Source organism: Manacus vitellinus, unplaced genomic scaffold (assembly GCF_001715985.3).
Source record: "Manacus vitellinus isolate BGI_N305 unplaced genomic scaffold, ASM171598v3 scaffold_52_pilon, whole genome shotgun sequence".
Taxonomy (NCBI): Eukaryota; Metazoa; Chordata; class Aves; order Passeriformes; family Pipridae; genus Manacus; species Manacus vitellinus.
This window is the reverse complement of record NW_021940628.1, coordinates 3,891,397-3,905,421: the sequence shown is the minus strand read 5'-3', so window position 1 is coordinate 3,905,421 and position 14,025 is coordinate 3,891,397. Positions and strand designations below refer to the sequence as shown.

The window sequence follows — 14,025 nt, the reverse complement described above, 5'->3', positions numbered from 1 at the left end:
CGCCGGGCAGGGATCCCCCCTGGCCCTGCTCCAAGGGCAGAGCATCCCTTTTCCATCCCTTTTTCCATCCCCTTTCCCACCACACTTACCAGACTCGGCCTCCCCAGCGAGCGCAAACCTCGCCCCTGTGCCGTGGCTTTGGTAACAGTCAAACCCCAGGAGGTCATTCCCATGCCATGCCCAAGGAGCCCAGGGGTGTGATCCTGGCTGGGCTGTTGCAGGGGAAAGAGGAAAAGCCGCAGGGATTCAGACTGTCAAAGTGTTCCCACCTCGTGCTGCACCCCCAGAACGGGAGCGAGGAGCTCCAGGTTCCTGGGGGTTGACCCGTGAGATCTTTGCATGATGTTTGGAAGACCCCAGGATAAGTCACCTTTGGCTTCCCAGCTCCTCAGGTGTGCCTGAGGCTGAACCACCTCAGTCCCACACCCCCAGGACGGGCCCTCCTTTAGGATCCCGGGAGATGTCACCCATATTTCTGTCACTTTCTCACTCCAAGCGCATCAGAAATAGAGATATTGTGGCAATGAGTTCCACAGGTGACACGTTGTGTACAAGTTTTAATTAAAAGTTAAATAATTTAAGACATTTGTTTACAGGCAACGGTATCGGTTGCTCACTCTGTACATTGCATTTATTGGACAGCAACAAGGAAAAACAGAACATTTGGCACAAGAATGCCAATTTTTTTTTTATTATTATTAATATTTTTGGACACATGAACACAAAATATCCCTGCAGGCTAAAAAAAAAAAAATACATTGCAATTGTACACGACCAGCATGGGGCTGTGACCCCCAGGACAGTTTAGAAAGTACCTCGTATTGCTAGAGACATACATCCAGTCCAAAGTTAATAAAATACCATTTGAAACATTACAAGTCTAACAATATAGAAACCAAAAAATTACATCAGAAGTCAAACTGAACAAATGCAAACATTTTACATTGAAGTTGCAGCCTCTAGACATAGAAATATGAAAATGTCAATAGCAAGGTCTAAGAAAATCTGTGATATTTAGTGCAAGATCTTTCCTCCAGTGCAAAGGGAAAGGAACTTGCAGTGGATCAGGATCGGGATGGATCCAACGCCCTCTGGCCCTGCCTTCTGAAAATGAAAGCAGAGTCACTCCCTCGCTATTGAGCAAGAAAACTCCTACAGCACATCCACAAAGGGGTCGGGGTCGGGGCTGTCGGACGCTGGCTCTGAACGAGGGCACTGCCCCGTCCGAAGGGCCGAGCTGAGGGTGGGCACGGGGCAGCCCTGCCCATCCATCCACCTCTGCTCCCTCCGGGTGCAGCTCCAGCACCACCCTGGGTAACTCCCAGCGGTGGAGACGGGCTAGCCAGGGACTGCCAGAGCTCGTTCAGAACTCAGCAGGGACAAAGCAAGCAGAACTGGGTGGAAAACAGGATTTCTGCCCCCTCCCCCCCTTTTTTTATATATATTTTTTTAATATTTTTTTTAATATGTCAACCACTCCCTCCCCCAACTCTTTGAACTTTGCTACATTTAAAATCTTTCACACCACAGAGCTAAACAGTGGCCAACAGGCTTTATTTATAAAAAAAAAACAAAAACAAAACCAAACAAAACCAAAAAACAAAACACCCTAAAACTACAGCTACAGAATGCACATCTTCCCATTGATTGACACATGCAGAACGAGTCACTCAGGCCCACGGGGCTCACCCAGGTCCTCAAGTCCTCCAGACTTGGGCTCAGACCTGCCTAGGGCAGCACTGCTGCGACTTGGATCCTGAACTTCAGTGCTTTCCCCCTCAAACTCCAGCCCTGTGCCCAGGGTGGGCTCACACCAGCCCTGCCCAGGTGCTGGCCCAGGGCTCCACCTGGTCTGAGGTCAAATATCCAGTCACAGGCAAACCAAGGAGAGGCTCTCCCTTCCCTCAGTCTCAACCAGGAGTGCTTGGCACTGGACAACTAATTGGTGATAAAATTAATTCATTTTTTATGCACCCTTATTAAACCAGCTCCATTCCTAGTGCACAAGCTCAAAACAGGGATCTTGGATCCTACCACCTCCAACAGGTGCTCAGGTGCTTTTCAAGGTGCCAAAGTTCTCTGTGTGTGTTGGGTCAGTCAGAGTTCACTCTAAAAAGGGGTTTTTTTGTCTTCTCCCTGAACGAGTACTGAGAAAAGCAGCGGTCAGTCTCCCACCCACATGTCCTGATTTTATTACACAAGTGAGGTATTCTTTAAAAAAAAATTAAATAACTAAAACGAATCTTTCTGATTTTTTTCAGTCTAAACCTGTCCCTGCACATGCCAGGGACAGGGTTCACTTCAGTCCCATTTTCAACAGAAATGAAAAGAGGTTAAACTTAATTTATGAGACGTACTACTGGCAAGGAGGTTACAAAACTGCTTGAATAAGTTCAGTGTACTCTGGTACAACTGAAAACAACAGCATTTAGAAATGTAAACTTTCATTTATTTACAAGCTTAAAGACTGAAGGAAACAGCATTTCCTATTGCTGAAATTTGGGGGGGCTGGTTCCTAAGCTTTGGGACAGCAGACAACTTAGCAGCAAACCCCACAAGAGTATCAGAGACCACAGTGCAATCCTTGGGCTTCTCAAACTCCTCCTCAGGTTAGGAATAAGCTTTAATCTGCACTAAGTTGGGTTTACACTAATACTAACTCAGGTTTACACTAAGAGGAGTCTAGTCTTAAATTACTATGTTCATGGATTCCAGGAATACCCAGGGAAACCAGGCCCCTGGTCTGGATTACAGGTTGCAGCTGAAAAAAGCCAAGCAGATTAAAACCCCTAATTTCTAGGCTGGGATAGAATCAGTATTTGAGACTTACATGGGTTCAACATGCTATGAATGCAGTTGTGTGGGCAACCCAAATTCCCAGGGAAAAAACAGTTCAAAATGCTGGTACAAGTCCTCAGGTTGCCTGTCACACAATACATTTCGACTGTACACATTGGCCTTTCCTACACGGAACACCCAGTTTCCAAGCTTATAAAAAATGTTGTAGACAGGACACCAACAGTGAATATAAAACAGTTAAAAATAATTCTTAAAAAAAGCATGGAAATGCGTCTTTTCTAATTAGTTTCAGAAACTGCCAAATTGTGTGTTCAGAAAACGACACGAGAATGTTGGTCAAACTCATGCACAATCCTCAGCTAGAAAATTACACTGTTGGGGGGGCTTAAAAAACAAAGATTTATTGCCAAAGTTAAACCTTCTATGAGAAAAAAGTTTTAAAATCACTTAGATTTATCAAACCACACAGCAGCATAAAGTGGGCACTTTTGTAAAAGTTTGCAAAATACCTAAAAGCTAAATTTTTTTTTTTTTGTTTTATCATTTTTAGAGGGGGGAAATGATGGTTCAGTACTTGTTACGATACCATGGCAGTATTATTTATAACCATTATCATTAAAATCTACTGACAGGCATCACTATTGGTTATATTACACATTCACAGAACAAGAACCACCTATTAACTCGCAGTATAGTGCAATTGCTTTGCAGCCCAAGTCTGCAGAGATTAAAAAGATAATTAGTAAAACTGACAAAAAACTGCAATACCTGTGAAAGTTATGTTTGTTAAAAGGCATTTACAGTAGTGAAGTCTAAAATCTCCATTAAAAAATCTATGGCCCCACACGACAGAAGGATTACAGCGAGCTGGATAAAACATTTTGCCATCACATCATACTCACGAAGCAGGGCACGGAGACAGGGCAGCAGTCACCGTCAGCTCATGGGATGAGGAGAACTTAAAAACCACAGCTAGCAAAAGATTCGATAGAAACCTTTCGTGCCAAGTCCTTGAAAAATTTCAGGATGATCGGCCTTTGCGCTTTGAGGTAAAAATTCAGTCCAATGCATCAGAAAAGACAAGTCTATGGATTTCTAGTACAGAAAACAATGAAACAAATGGCTCAATTGTGTTGGTGCATCAGACGTTGCAGTGAAGAACAGATTCAGTGCGACTGTCCGGAGCTGCTGGTAGTGGGCAGTCCGAAACCCCCCGGCCCTGGCGACAGGGGGAGGCTTCCAAACACTTCGGGACTGCGTGGGTTGTTGTCTTGCCTCATCCTCCCAGGTGCTCTCAAGCGAAATACATGGTGTGCTGGGTGTCGTGGTGGATCTGCACGGCCTTGGCCAGCGCCTGCGGATCGCGGCCGTTGCTCTGCCCCGACACGTGGCTGCCCTCGGCGCTGCGAGCAGACACACACCGTGGTCAGCTGGGGCAAGCAGCACAGCTCAGCTTCACTGCCTGCCTGCCAGCATGACGAAGCCATTCCTTACCTGTCATGATCCTTGTCCACGAGGTGGTACCTGGCCCGGAATGCCACCAGCCTGGCATAGTAGGCGGGAGCGGGGATGGACACGGAGCGGGTGCAGCGCACGTAGGTGTGGCACAGCTGGTACGTGAGGAGCTGCAGCTCATCTGCTGTGAAACAGTTGTCATCCCACAGCACCTGGTAGTGGGAGGGCCGGCTGGTTCCCTGTGGAGAACAGGTGAGCACTCAGCTGCACAGCAAGAGCAGCAGCAGAGGGGGTACCTGCGGGCTGCACCTTCCAGCCGGCACCGAGGAGTCAGTGCCAAGCGGGTACTGCTGCACTCTGAGTCTGCCAAGCTACCAACAGAAGTGACATTCCTCATGGGAACAACTACGAGGATTTAGTCCCACAGCCTGAGCACGGCAGAGCTGACATTACCTGAATTCCTGCATGGCTACAGAGGTAAAAGTCAAATTCAGAAGGATGTGTGATGGTGCTGTCCACAGTAGTGCCTGCTGGTACGTTGCCGCTCTTACCCACCTAGTGAGGAAAGTTTATTATTAGCCCATGCGTTTTTTGGAAGTGACCCAAAGCTACCTCCTAAGGTAGGTTCTACTGAAAGCTGCTGGAGAATTTACTGCTCAAAAGGGTGGAAAAACATTAAGGCTGTTTACATAGGAAGAATGAAAATGTTCTCTGCAAGTTCATTTTTAGAAACTTCACCAAATCCAGCTGGTGTGTCATGAGAGGAAAACAAAATCCTTGCCAGCACCATTAGAGCTGGCACGAGTAATTCAGGATCTGAAAACGCAGGGTTCTGAGATAAATTTATTTCATACCCTTGTTTGCCCTCACACCCCAGAGATCCGGGTTTTTAAGCAAATCTGAGATCAAGAGCTTCCCTACAGAAGGCTCCTCAGCTGGCCTGTGGATTTGTGCCACAGGCACGTCTTAGATGTGCCCAGAGACAGAACAGGGAACGGCCAGGTCAGTTCATGGTCAGGAATCCTGGACTATAAAAACCCAGGCTACACCTCCAGGTACACAAATATCAGGATACAGAGCATACCTATTCCAAAAGGGGCTGGGAACAAGCTGTTCCATCTGATGTAGAGCAACAAAAAAGGGAGGAACGGGTTATTTTGGTAGAGAAAGCCTGTTACCACCCAGCTTTAGTGGGCAGGACAAATCCCACCCCACTGAACGAAATAATCCCACTTTCCTGTGCCATCACCTCCCCCTCATGGAGTCAGTACTTGCCCTTTCAGTTTTGTCGGCACAGAACAGCCTGGTGTGATGCCTTTTCTGCACAACAATGTAGGTTATTCCTGGTCTGTAATCTTCCTCCAAACTAATGCAGGCCTTCCGGATCGCGATCAGCTCTGGCCAAGCTACCTGCAAGTACAGACATTCAATGATGAACTGACCATACATAATATTATTTTAGTTTTTTCCTGTGTACAAATGCCACGTCGCAAGAAACATGATCAGACAGGAAAACTGCACATTGTGCTTACCCAGGGAAACTCAATGATAATTTTTCCAATAATTATCTTCAATAATAATTTTCCAACATATATATATATATTTTTCTGAGGGCCAATCCCTTGTAATCCACATAACCATATAATCAAGGGCAAATCCCTTTTCACGAGCAAGAAGAAACAATCAGACAATACCTGTTTCATCTGTCCTTCCGACACTCCCCCTCTGTAGTAAATGATCCTCGTGGGCTTGAAACGAGTGGATTTGTAGAACTGGATCAGCAGCTCCCGCACCATGTTGGTGAGGTCCTGGATGACCTCCTGGCTGTAGAGCAGCTCCTGGGAGGTCTCCTGGCGCGAGGTCTGCACGCGCACGGTGGCGCAGTACCGGCTGGGGTGCCCGTCCATGCTGCCCACCACGGCCGCGATCGACGGCTTCTTCCCGTCCCCGGCCGGGGGGTGCGTCACGTCTGCCCCCAGGAAGATCACTGGCTGCTGGAACACCGAGGGCCTGGTGGGTAAGGTTAAGGTTTACTAGTCAGAGTCATGGAATCCCAGGATGGTTTGGGCTGGAAGGGACCTTAAACATCGTCCCATTCCACCCCCTGCCATGGGCAGGGACACCTTCCACTGTCCCAGGTCACTCAGAGCCCCGTCCAACCTGGCCTTGGACACTTCCAGGGATGGGGCAGCCACAGCTTCTCTGGGCAACCTGTGCCAGGGCCTCACGACCCTCACAGGGAAGAATTTCTCCTATATACCTAACCTAAATTTCTCCTCTTTCAGTTTGAATTCATTCCCCCTTGTCCTAACACTCCAGTTCCTGATGAAGAATACCTCTCCAGTTTCCTTGCCTGCCCCTTCAGATACTGGAAAGGGTTGTGAGGTCTCCACACAACCTTCTCTTCTCCAGGCTGAACAGCCCCAACTCTCTGAACCTGTCTCCACAGTCCCCTTAAAAATTAATAATAATAAATAAGAAAAAGGAGGGCGAGAAACAAAAAAAAATTACAGCCAAGGAAGGTCCAAACCATCCAAACCAGTGAACAGAATCAAAAAGAGAATCTTTAGGGACAACAATTTCTGCCTCAAGCTCTTACAGTCAAGAGAGAACACAAAATGAAAAGGACAGGATCAAAGGCAGACCAAGTTACAAACACTGATCACAAGTCACTCCTCTCCATTCCTTCTCTTTCAATTTGAAAGAAAACACAGGATGCTTTAGGAGGTGGCAAGAAAAAGGTAGACAGTGAACTCAAGGGCAGGAAAAAGATATGGAAAAAAAGCCTTGGTGAGCTTGTTTTCCCATGCATTGCTGGATGGCTCTGACTCCCCTTGGCACAGGGCTGACTGGGCAGACAGTGGATGGAGATGCATCCTCCTCTGTCCACCCCAGACTGTGGGCATTTCTAAAGCATGCTTTGTTTTGGAAGGTATCATTTCAGCAAACACAACAAAAGGACACCGTTTTGTTTGACAATCCAGACATCAAGCAGAGCTTTTAATTGCATCTCACCTTTGATGAGGTACCAGCACATTGTTGATCCCTCCGAGCTTCGCGTTGATCTTCAGACACAGGTTGGACAGAGTTTGTGGTGAGGTTTTGACCACATTCTTTACCTGAACACACTGTGTGGCCATGCCTAGCAGAGTGTCTCCAACCCGCTTGACTTCAGCTGTGACAGAAAAAGAAGTCAGTGGTTCCAATTACGACAAAAGGCAGGAGCTTCATCTGCTTGCTCTTATTTTATTTTTTTGAAATGTTACTGTAATTCAGACCCTTGAAACTTCACTGAGTTTGCTCTTTGGTAACACACAAGTTCTCCAATCAGATAAACCAGCTCCAAAACACTCTTTTAAAGGGAACACACTTCGTCCTTCCTGCCACCCACTTGCAGTACAACCCATTATCACTGTACAGCCCCTTCCCCGTACCATACACGGGCGTCTTCCCGGGCAGAATCACCACGATGAGCTGCAGGCCAACGTAAGTCAGCTTCAGGTGTTTGAACATGGGCTCCACACTGTCTGCACCCTGGGCATACTTGCAGAAGCAGGGCTGGCCCTGGATGGGCATCCCGGCGTCCTTGGAGATCTTGCGCAGCTGGTCCGTGAAACTCCTGAAATAGAAATGGATTTGTCCTGGCCTTTCCACCACGGGTCACTTGGGCATCAGTTTGATCAACCAGGTCTAAGCTGCTCCTGCTATTTCACAGCAGTACAGTAATTATTTTTTAGAAATTCTATCCCCATCAGGAACTCACTAATACGGCTCTAATCCTCTCTGAGGAAGTTCATCAGCTTCTGTAATTTTACAAGTCTTACAGAAACAAACAGACATTTCAGTTGAACACCCTGAGGCAGATTTCCAAACTAGTACTGATGCTCTGGTAGATTTTTATTCATCCACCAAACTTATCTGAGCAATATTGGAACCACAATTTTTGCCAGTCAGTGGTTCACACAACCTCTGTCTTTAGGATTCTGTAGAGTAATTTGAAGGACAGGAGAAAAACTGTGGTGTATGTTGTTTTTACTATTAGATGCATTAAAATCAGAAATTCAGAAACATGAGAAAAATAGAATCCTGAATGAATAGAAAAATACTTACTTTAGCAAGTCTTCCCTGCATTGTTTTTGAGGAGCAAAACAGGCAACAGCCCAAACTTTAATCTCAATGCCAGCATAGAACTGTTTCCCTCTCATGTCCCATACGCCTTGGTTTGGTGTGGCCACGGTCTTGTTCTAGGTAAAAACCAAAGGCAAATTAAAAATAAAGTGCTGCTCTGTTTTGACTGTAGCCCAACAGTGCTCACACAGAGGAAATTTCATGAGAAGATACATCAAACACCTCATGAATGCCAATAACCTCAGGACAAGCCATGGAAACTCACCCTGCCTCCATACTGCAGCATTGGGGCTGGCAGAACTCTGCCTGTCAGCTCTGTCATTTCGTTATGGACAACGATTCCAAACTCCTTCAGATACGGATCAGGCCCACCAACCATACTGTTACTCTTCACCTGGGGACAGGAGAAGTACTGATGTCACTACGTTAAAGCTTCAGGTGACTCTGCCCTCTTTGCTTTCTCTTTAAAAGGATTTGTTTTAAACAAGACAGATTTTTAACTTCTCTCTTGGTTACTGTGCTCATCATCACCTGCTCCAGTGCTCTGGAAGAGCCATGAGAAGTGACAAACATGGACTGTGCAGCTGGAAGAGCACTCACCAGCCTGCTGATCTCCTCCTGCCGGTCCGGCGCCGACCGCGCGGTTGCTTTTATCATGGTCGAGGTCTGATTGTCCGTGAGCTTCTTGATGCACCTCTGCCCAGCCACGATGTTACACACCTGCAGGGGAGAGCCAGAGGTGCTGTGACACCACTGAGCACGTTTAACAGAGGATACACCACAGTACCAGAGTCAGACCCTCACCTCCAGCGGCAGGTACGTGTGTTTCTGTTCCTGTCCCACTTGGAGACAGGGCAGGTGGGGGTATTTCAGCTGCAGACTGTACTTCTGCTTAAAATACTGAGCTACTGTGCACTCCATGGCCTGCCCGTTCTCCAGCTGCAGAGGGAACCTAGAAAGGATATTTGTTCTGGTTAGACTTTGCAAGAATTTTTTAAAGGAAAAAAAGATACAGAAAACCTATTCCAGACAAGGAATGTTGCAAACCTTTATTTTCCTTAGCTACTGGATCTCTTTTTCATGAAAAGATTTTATAGACTATGTACTGAATTTCTCATATTTTAGCTGTTTTAAAAATTAGAACCTTTGATAACTCCATTCAAAAGCCAGGATACAGCTCAGTTTTCCTTGGGTTGAAGGAAATAAAGCAGTGGTCAAACCCCACAATATTCCTGTACTCCACTAAGATTAAACATTCCTGTAAAGCCACACAGCTGCTTCATCATAGAATCATGTTTATTCCTGCATAAACAATATACCAAATATACTTAATAGGTTCAAGATTTTAAAAATTGCCAGGAATTGGTTGACACATACGTCTGGTGACTGGCTGGTCGCCGGGTAACGTTGCAAACTCGGTATTTTCTCTTCATCTGGCCACAGTGGGTAACCTCTACTTTTAGACCTGAAAAGCCAACAGAAAATAAATTCAGGCACAGGAACCAACTTGGAGGAGGATGAAGGCACAAAGGAACAGCCCAGCTTCCCAAGTGCCTCGCAGATTTTCATTACAACATAACATGAGCAGGTTTCAGTAATTTTGTTGCAGCACCTTTAGGATAAGCCTTACCTCTGATTTCTTTGGTAAACTTGACACGCTGGGAGTCTGTCAGGGGTTTGCTTTGTTCACTGATGTTCTGGATGTCCAAGACCTCGCACATGAACTCAATGATAGGCTGGGCACGATAGAAAGCAGTCGCTGACACTAAGAGGAAAAGAGAGGACAATTAACGGAGAAGCAGAAAGGACCCTGTTGTGTGGGTGAGACAGAATCTCCTACACACCGTCGATGTTGAGCATCATGTTCCACATGGCAGGACGGACAGACTGGTGGAATCCAAACCAGACCTCCCTGCCCCCTCCCAGGGGGTGGTAATAACCTTCGGGGGGGGAGAAGAAGGAGCGACCCACAGGGGTGTACCTGGGAAAAAAAAAGAAAACTAACACTTAGATAATTTCTTTCTGATACACTTTTTTACACTGACACCTGCAGCGTTTGAAACACATTTCTACAGCGTTTTAGAACAGTCAGAGCTCACTTATGGCAAGACCACAAAGCCTTTTCTGACAGTGCAGCTGGAAAGGCTACAGCAAATTCCTGTTAGAAACATGACCAGCAGGCACAAGGCCTGAGTTCAGATCACATTTCCCCATTCTAGTGCAAATTTGCAAGGCAGGCATTGAATTACACAGCTGCATCCTCATCTCTTCTGCCACAGGGAAGTGTGATGGCAGCAGAGCAGCAGCAAGGAATAACTAACACAAATATTAGGATGGAGAGAGGATGAATCCAGTCAGGAAGGCCCCACAGGTACCCACCTCATGGAGGGAAGGTGCCGTGTGATTACATCCAGTGCCTGAACAGAGTCTTCAGGAACTTCATTCAGGTGCCCTGCCAGAGCTTCCAGCAGCATCTGAAGGCTGACGACTGACACCCACTGAATGGAAACCTTAAATGTCTGGTCCTTCCCTTCTCCTGGAAGTGTCACCTCCATATCCACCTGCCATGGGCACAACAGAATCAAGCACAGGCTTTGGTAATGGACTGCAGACAGACACAGCACTCAGCAATGGTATGGTTTTCTCCTAGCTGTCCTTCGGATCTCTATTTTTGATGATGAGTTTGTGTAATGACCTTAAAATATGACAATTGGTTTCCTCGGGACTTTGAAAGTTTATCATTTATTCATCTGAGAAACTGCAGTGGGGCATCTTTAAATGTAAATTTTAAGCAGTAATTAGTATGGTGACATCAAAGCTCTGGAGAACAGTGAGTCATTTTTTTAAGTCAGCCAGCTAATAGCAAGATGTTTTGTGAACCAAACAGGAAGGCAAGAAAACCTTTCGGTCAAAAAGGAGACTCACTGGGAAGCACAAGTCTCAGAGTTCTGGCACAGCCCTTGGGATGATTCTCACAACCCATCAGCCTAGAGGGTAACTGTGAATTCATCCTGAGCATTCCCCTTGGCACGGCAATAACCAGATTCCGGGGGGGAAGAGTAGATAGGGTGAAGTTCTGCGGGGTGCTGGCGAGCACAGCCCAGAACACACAGGGCTGGAGCAGCTGACCTGGTTGTTCCCGTGGAACAGGAGGATGCATCTCCTCAGCACAGCCAAACCCAACTAGAGTCATTGTCATCTACAAGGACTTTATCATTCAGTAACAGAGCAAGGGTTAGAACAGGGAAAAGGGAAGTTTCCATTAGGGTGAAAAAAGTATAATATACTCATAGCTGAAAGAGCAGAATGTTAGTTCTCACTCACTGACATTCTCCAGCTAAAGATCTGGGAATTAGAAACCTGAGGAAGACAAATATCTGTAAAAGACCAGTAAGTTCCTAAAGATCCTGAGTGGCCCTGCCTGTCATTTCCAAGACTACACCAATAGGTGTGGTTTGGGCTTATGTCAGTAAAAGAACACTTTCCAAATGACACTGTAACAGTTTTCCCACAGAAACTTAGAGCAACACTTACCCTGTCCCTGCCAATGGGTAAGGGGTGTGCCGTGTACATGTTCCGCTTCCCATCGTAGCCAGGTTGCCGATCCCCAAAGATCTGCATCTTGAAGTGCCTCACCATCGTGTCCACCACCTCCCTGCCAAGGGATTCATCGAGTTAGGCTGAGGAACAGAAAATTCAGCCACGGCCTTACACAGTTTAAAATTCCTTTTTCACATTTTCTTAACGGTCTGATAAAGAACAATGCACTAGAGCATGCCCAGGTCACACCAGGGCTCTAAATGTCACCTCCAGGTTGAGACACCCAAGTGTCACACACTGCACAGGTATCTGTATTGTCAGCAGAGCTACAGCTGAAACAGGCAGAGGAACCTGGAGAGCTGTTCACACACAGGAGCAGACCCAAGCACCTGCCTCGGGGTGGGTGGGAGTGCTCCATGGATTGGTTCCACCGACAAAGCATCCATGTGTGGACTCCAAAACCTGCAAGCCAAATTCCCTCCCCGCAGCTGCTACACAGGTTTGAGTAACAGACTGTGGAACAATTATCAGGGACATTCACTTGTAGACTGTAAAATAAAACCAGCCTGAGTTCAACACTCAGTACATTTCCCAAAGCCTTCCAGATTACAGGACAATTGCAACACATCTTCATAAAAGTAAGGAGAACAGTACAGTTCACTGAAAAGCTGACCACAGAAGAGAAAGAAACAGGCCTTTAGCAGATGGAGAATTCCAAGGATGTACAGTTTCCTTACATTCAGGAACATACTCCTAATGTCAACTAATAAATCTTTATTAAGCAACTCCTACCTGTTGACTCTTCGGGGGCGTTTCTCTGGTTTGATATCAACATCATAGTGATAAACATCAATCTTGGGGATCTGCACCTGGAAGTGGTTGGCCAGGAGGCGGATGGGTTTCCCAACAGTGCCCAGGCCTGGGCGGCGGGGCGGCTGGAAGAGGCTGGCTGGGGGCCCTGGGAAGTCAATAAACACCTGTGAGATGGGATGGCTCACTCCGTGCACCTTTCAGGGCTTTGGGGGACTTTCTGACTGGAAGAAATCTCCAGCAGCTTTCTGAGGTTGCAAACAGAGGTGTTCCAAGAGGCTCAGCCTTCCAGCTGCTCGGAACTTCCTGGGAAAAAACGTGTTCCCTAAACCATGTGCAGGCTGGTACCATAATTCATTCTTAAAATTTTAGTGGCATTTATCCATGACTGTGGTTATGAACTTCACGAGAGTCCCAAGACGGAATGCACCATGCAGATATTATGTATTTTCATGTAATGTAAAGATAAATACATCCCTACCTCCGTTTCTAAACCAAACCAACAGCCACACAAGCCACATTTTCTCATTGTTTTTGTTATAAACTTCAGATCTTAATGATCCAATTTAAAATTCCAACACAAACACGGGAGTGAGGAAAGGTTTACACTTTCTTCTAAATAGAAGAAAGGGAGAAGTAAGGGAGAAAACAGGCATGGACTCCTCAAAGATGTGGAGATAATTTATTTGGATAAAAGAGCTCCAGGAACAGCTCTACGGAGGAAATTCTTAGAGGCCTGGAAATGTTACTCATACGCAAGCTGGTCACTAGGGAAACCTTTAGTTACCTTCCTCAAAGTGTTAAGATCTAAGATACCATGTTAACAAGATTAAACTGACTGTTTTTTTAAATCGATCACAGCCTCAGTTGACACTGCACATAAAGCAAATGGCACTGGTATATTTTCATGGTTTTGGCTATATCTGCCAGTGCTCAGTGTGATCAAAGTGTCTTCCCTCTGTTGTAGAGTAGCAAAGGAGAGGGGGAAAAGTATCACAAGAACTCAGTAACAAACCAATCATAAAAATTAGGGCATGTGTAGTATCATGACCTGACAGCATCCATGTAAGTCAAAGGCTCAGAGGTGAGACCAGGAGGGTAGAGAGGTAGGTAACTCCTACTTGGATAAACTTCAACACAACCATAAACTGAACCCAGGACCAAATTTAAGGAGATTCCACACTGGATTTACAAGCCATCCACTGGTCACTGCATTACCAAATAAAATTATCAATCTGAGGACACCAGCCCTGGAATGTTTTTAAGCAGAAGGAACACGGAGCATGTAAGCAG

General features: G+C 46.2%; 1 protein-coding gene across 1 annotated transcript in view; it reads right to left on the bottom strand.

Moving 5' to 3' along the window:
• Nucleotides 1-528: 528 nt before the first annotated feature.
• Nucleotides 529-14,025, bottom strand: part of LOC103756553 (protein argonaute-4) — a 17,238-nt gene continuing 3,741 nt past the window's right edge. Inside the window, exons 2-18 of the mRNA XM_018081281.2 lie at nucleotides 12,715-12,880; nucleotides 11,917-12,037; nucleotides 10,762-10,943; nucleotides 10,227-10,363; nucleotides 10,013-10,147; nucleotides 9,760-9,847; nucleotides 9,187-9,334; nucleotides 8,983-9,102; nucleotides 8,648-8,776; nucleotides 8,365-8,498; nucleotides 7,689-7,873; nucleotides 7,270-7,429; nucleotides 5,949-6,264; nucleotides 5,530-5,664; nucleotides 4,708-4,809; nucleotides 4,294-4,493; nucleotides 529-4,202 (exon numbers count right to left, since the gene is read on the bottom strand). Of these exons, the coding sequence (XP_017936770.1) occupies nucleotides 4,094-4,202; nucleotides 4,294-4,493; nucleotides 4,708-4,809; nucleotides 5,530-5,664; nucleotides 5,949-6,264; nucleotides 7,270-7,429; nucleotides 7,689-7,873; nucleotides 8,365-8,498; nucleotides 8,648-8,776; nucleotides 8,983-9,102; nucleotides 9,187-9,334; nucleotides 9,760-9,847; nucleotides 10,013-10,147; nucleotides 10,227-10,363; nucleotides 10,762-10,943; nucleotides 11,917-12,021 (2,385 nt within the window). The 5' untranslated portion in view covers nucleotides 12,022-12,037; nucleotides 12,715-12,880 and the 3' untranslated portion in view covers nucleotides 529-4,093. The remainder of the gene's footprint in view (nucleotides 4,203-4,293; nucleotides 4,494-4,707; nucleotides 4,810-5,529; nucleotides 5,665-5,948; nucleotides 6,265-7,269; nucleotides 7,430-7,688; nucleotides 7,874-8,364; nucleotides 8,499-8,647; nucleotides 8,777-8,982; nucleotides 9,103-9,186; nucleotides 9,335-9,759; nucleotides 9,848-10,012; nucleotides 10,148-10,226; nucleotides 10,364-10,761; nucleotides 10,944-11,916; nucleotides 12,038-12,714; nucleotides 12,881-14,025) is intronic.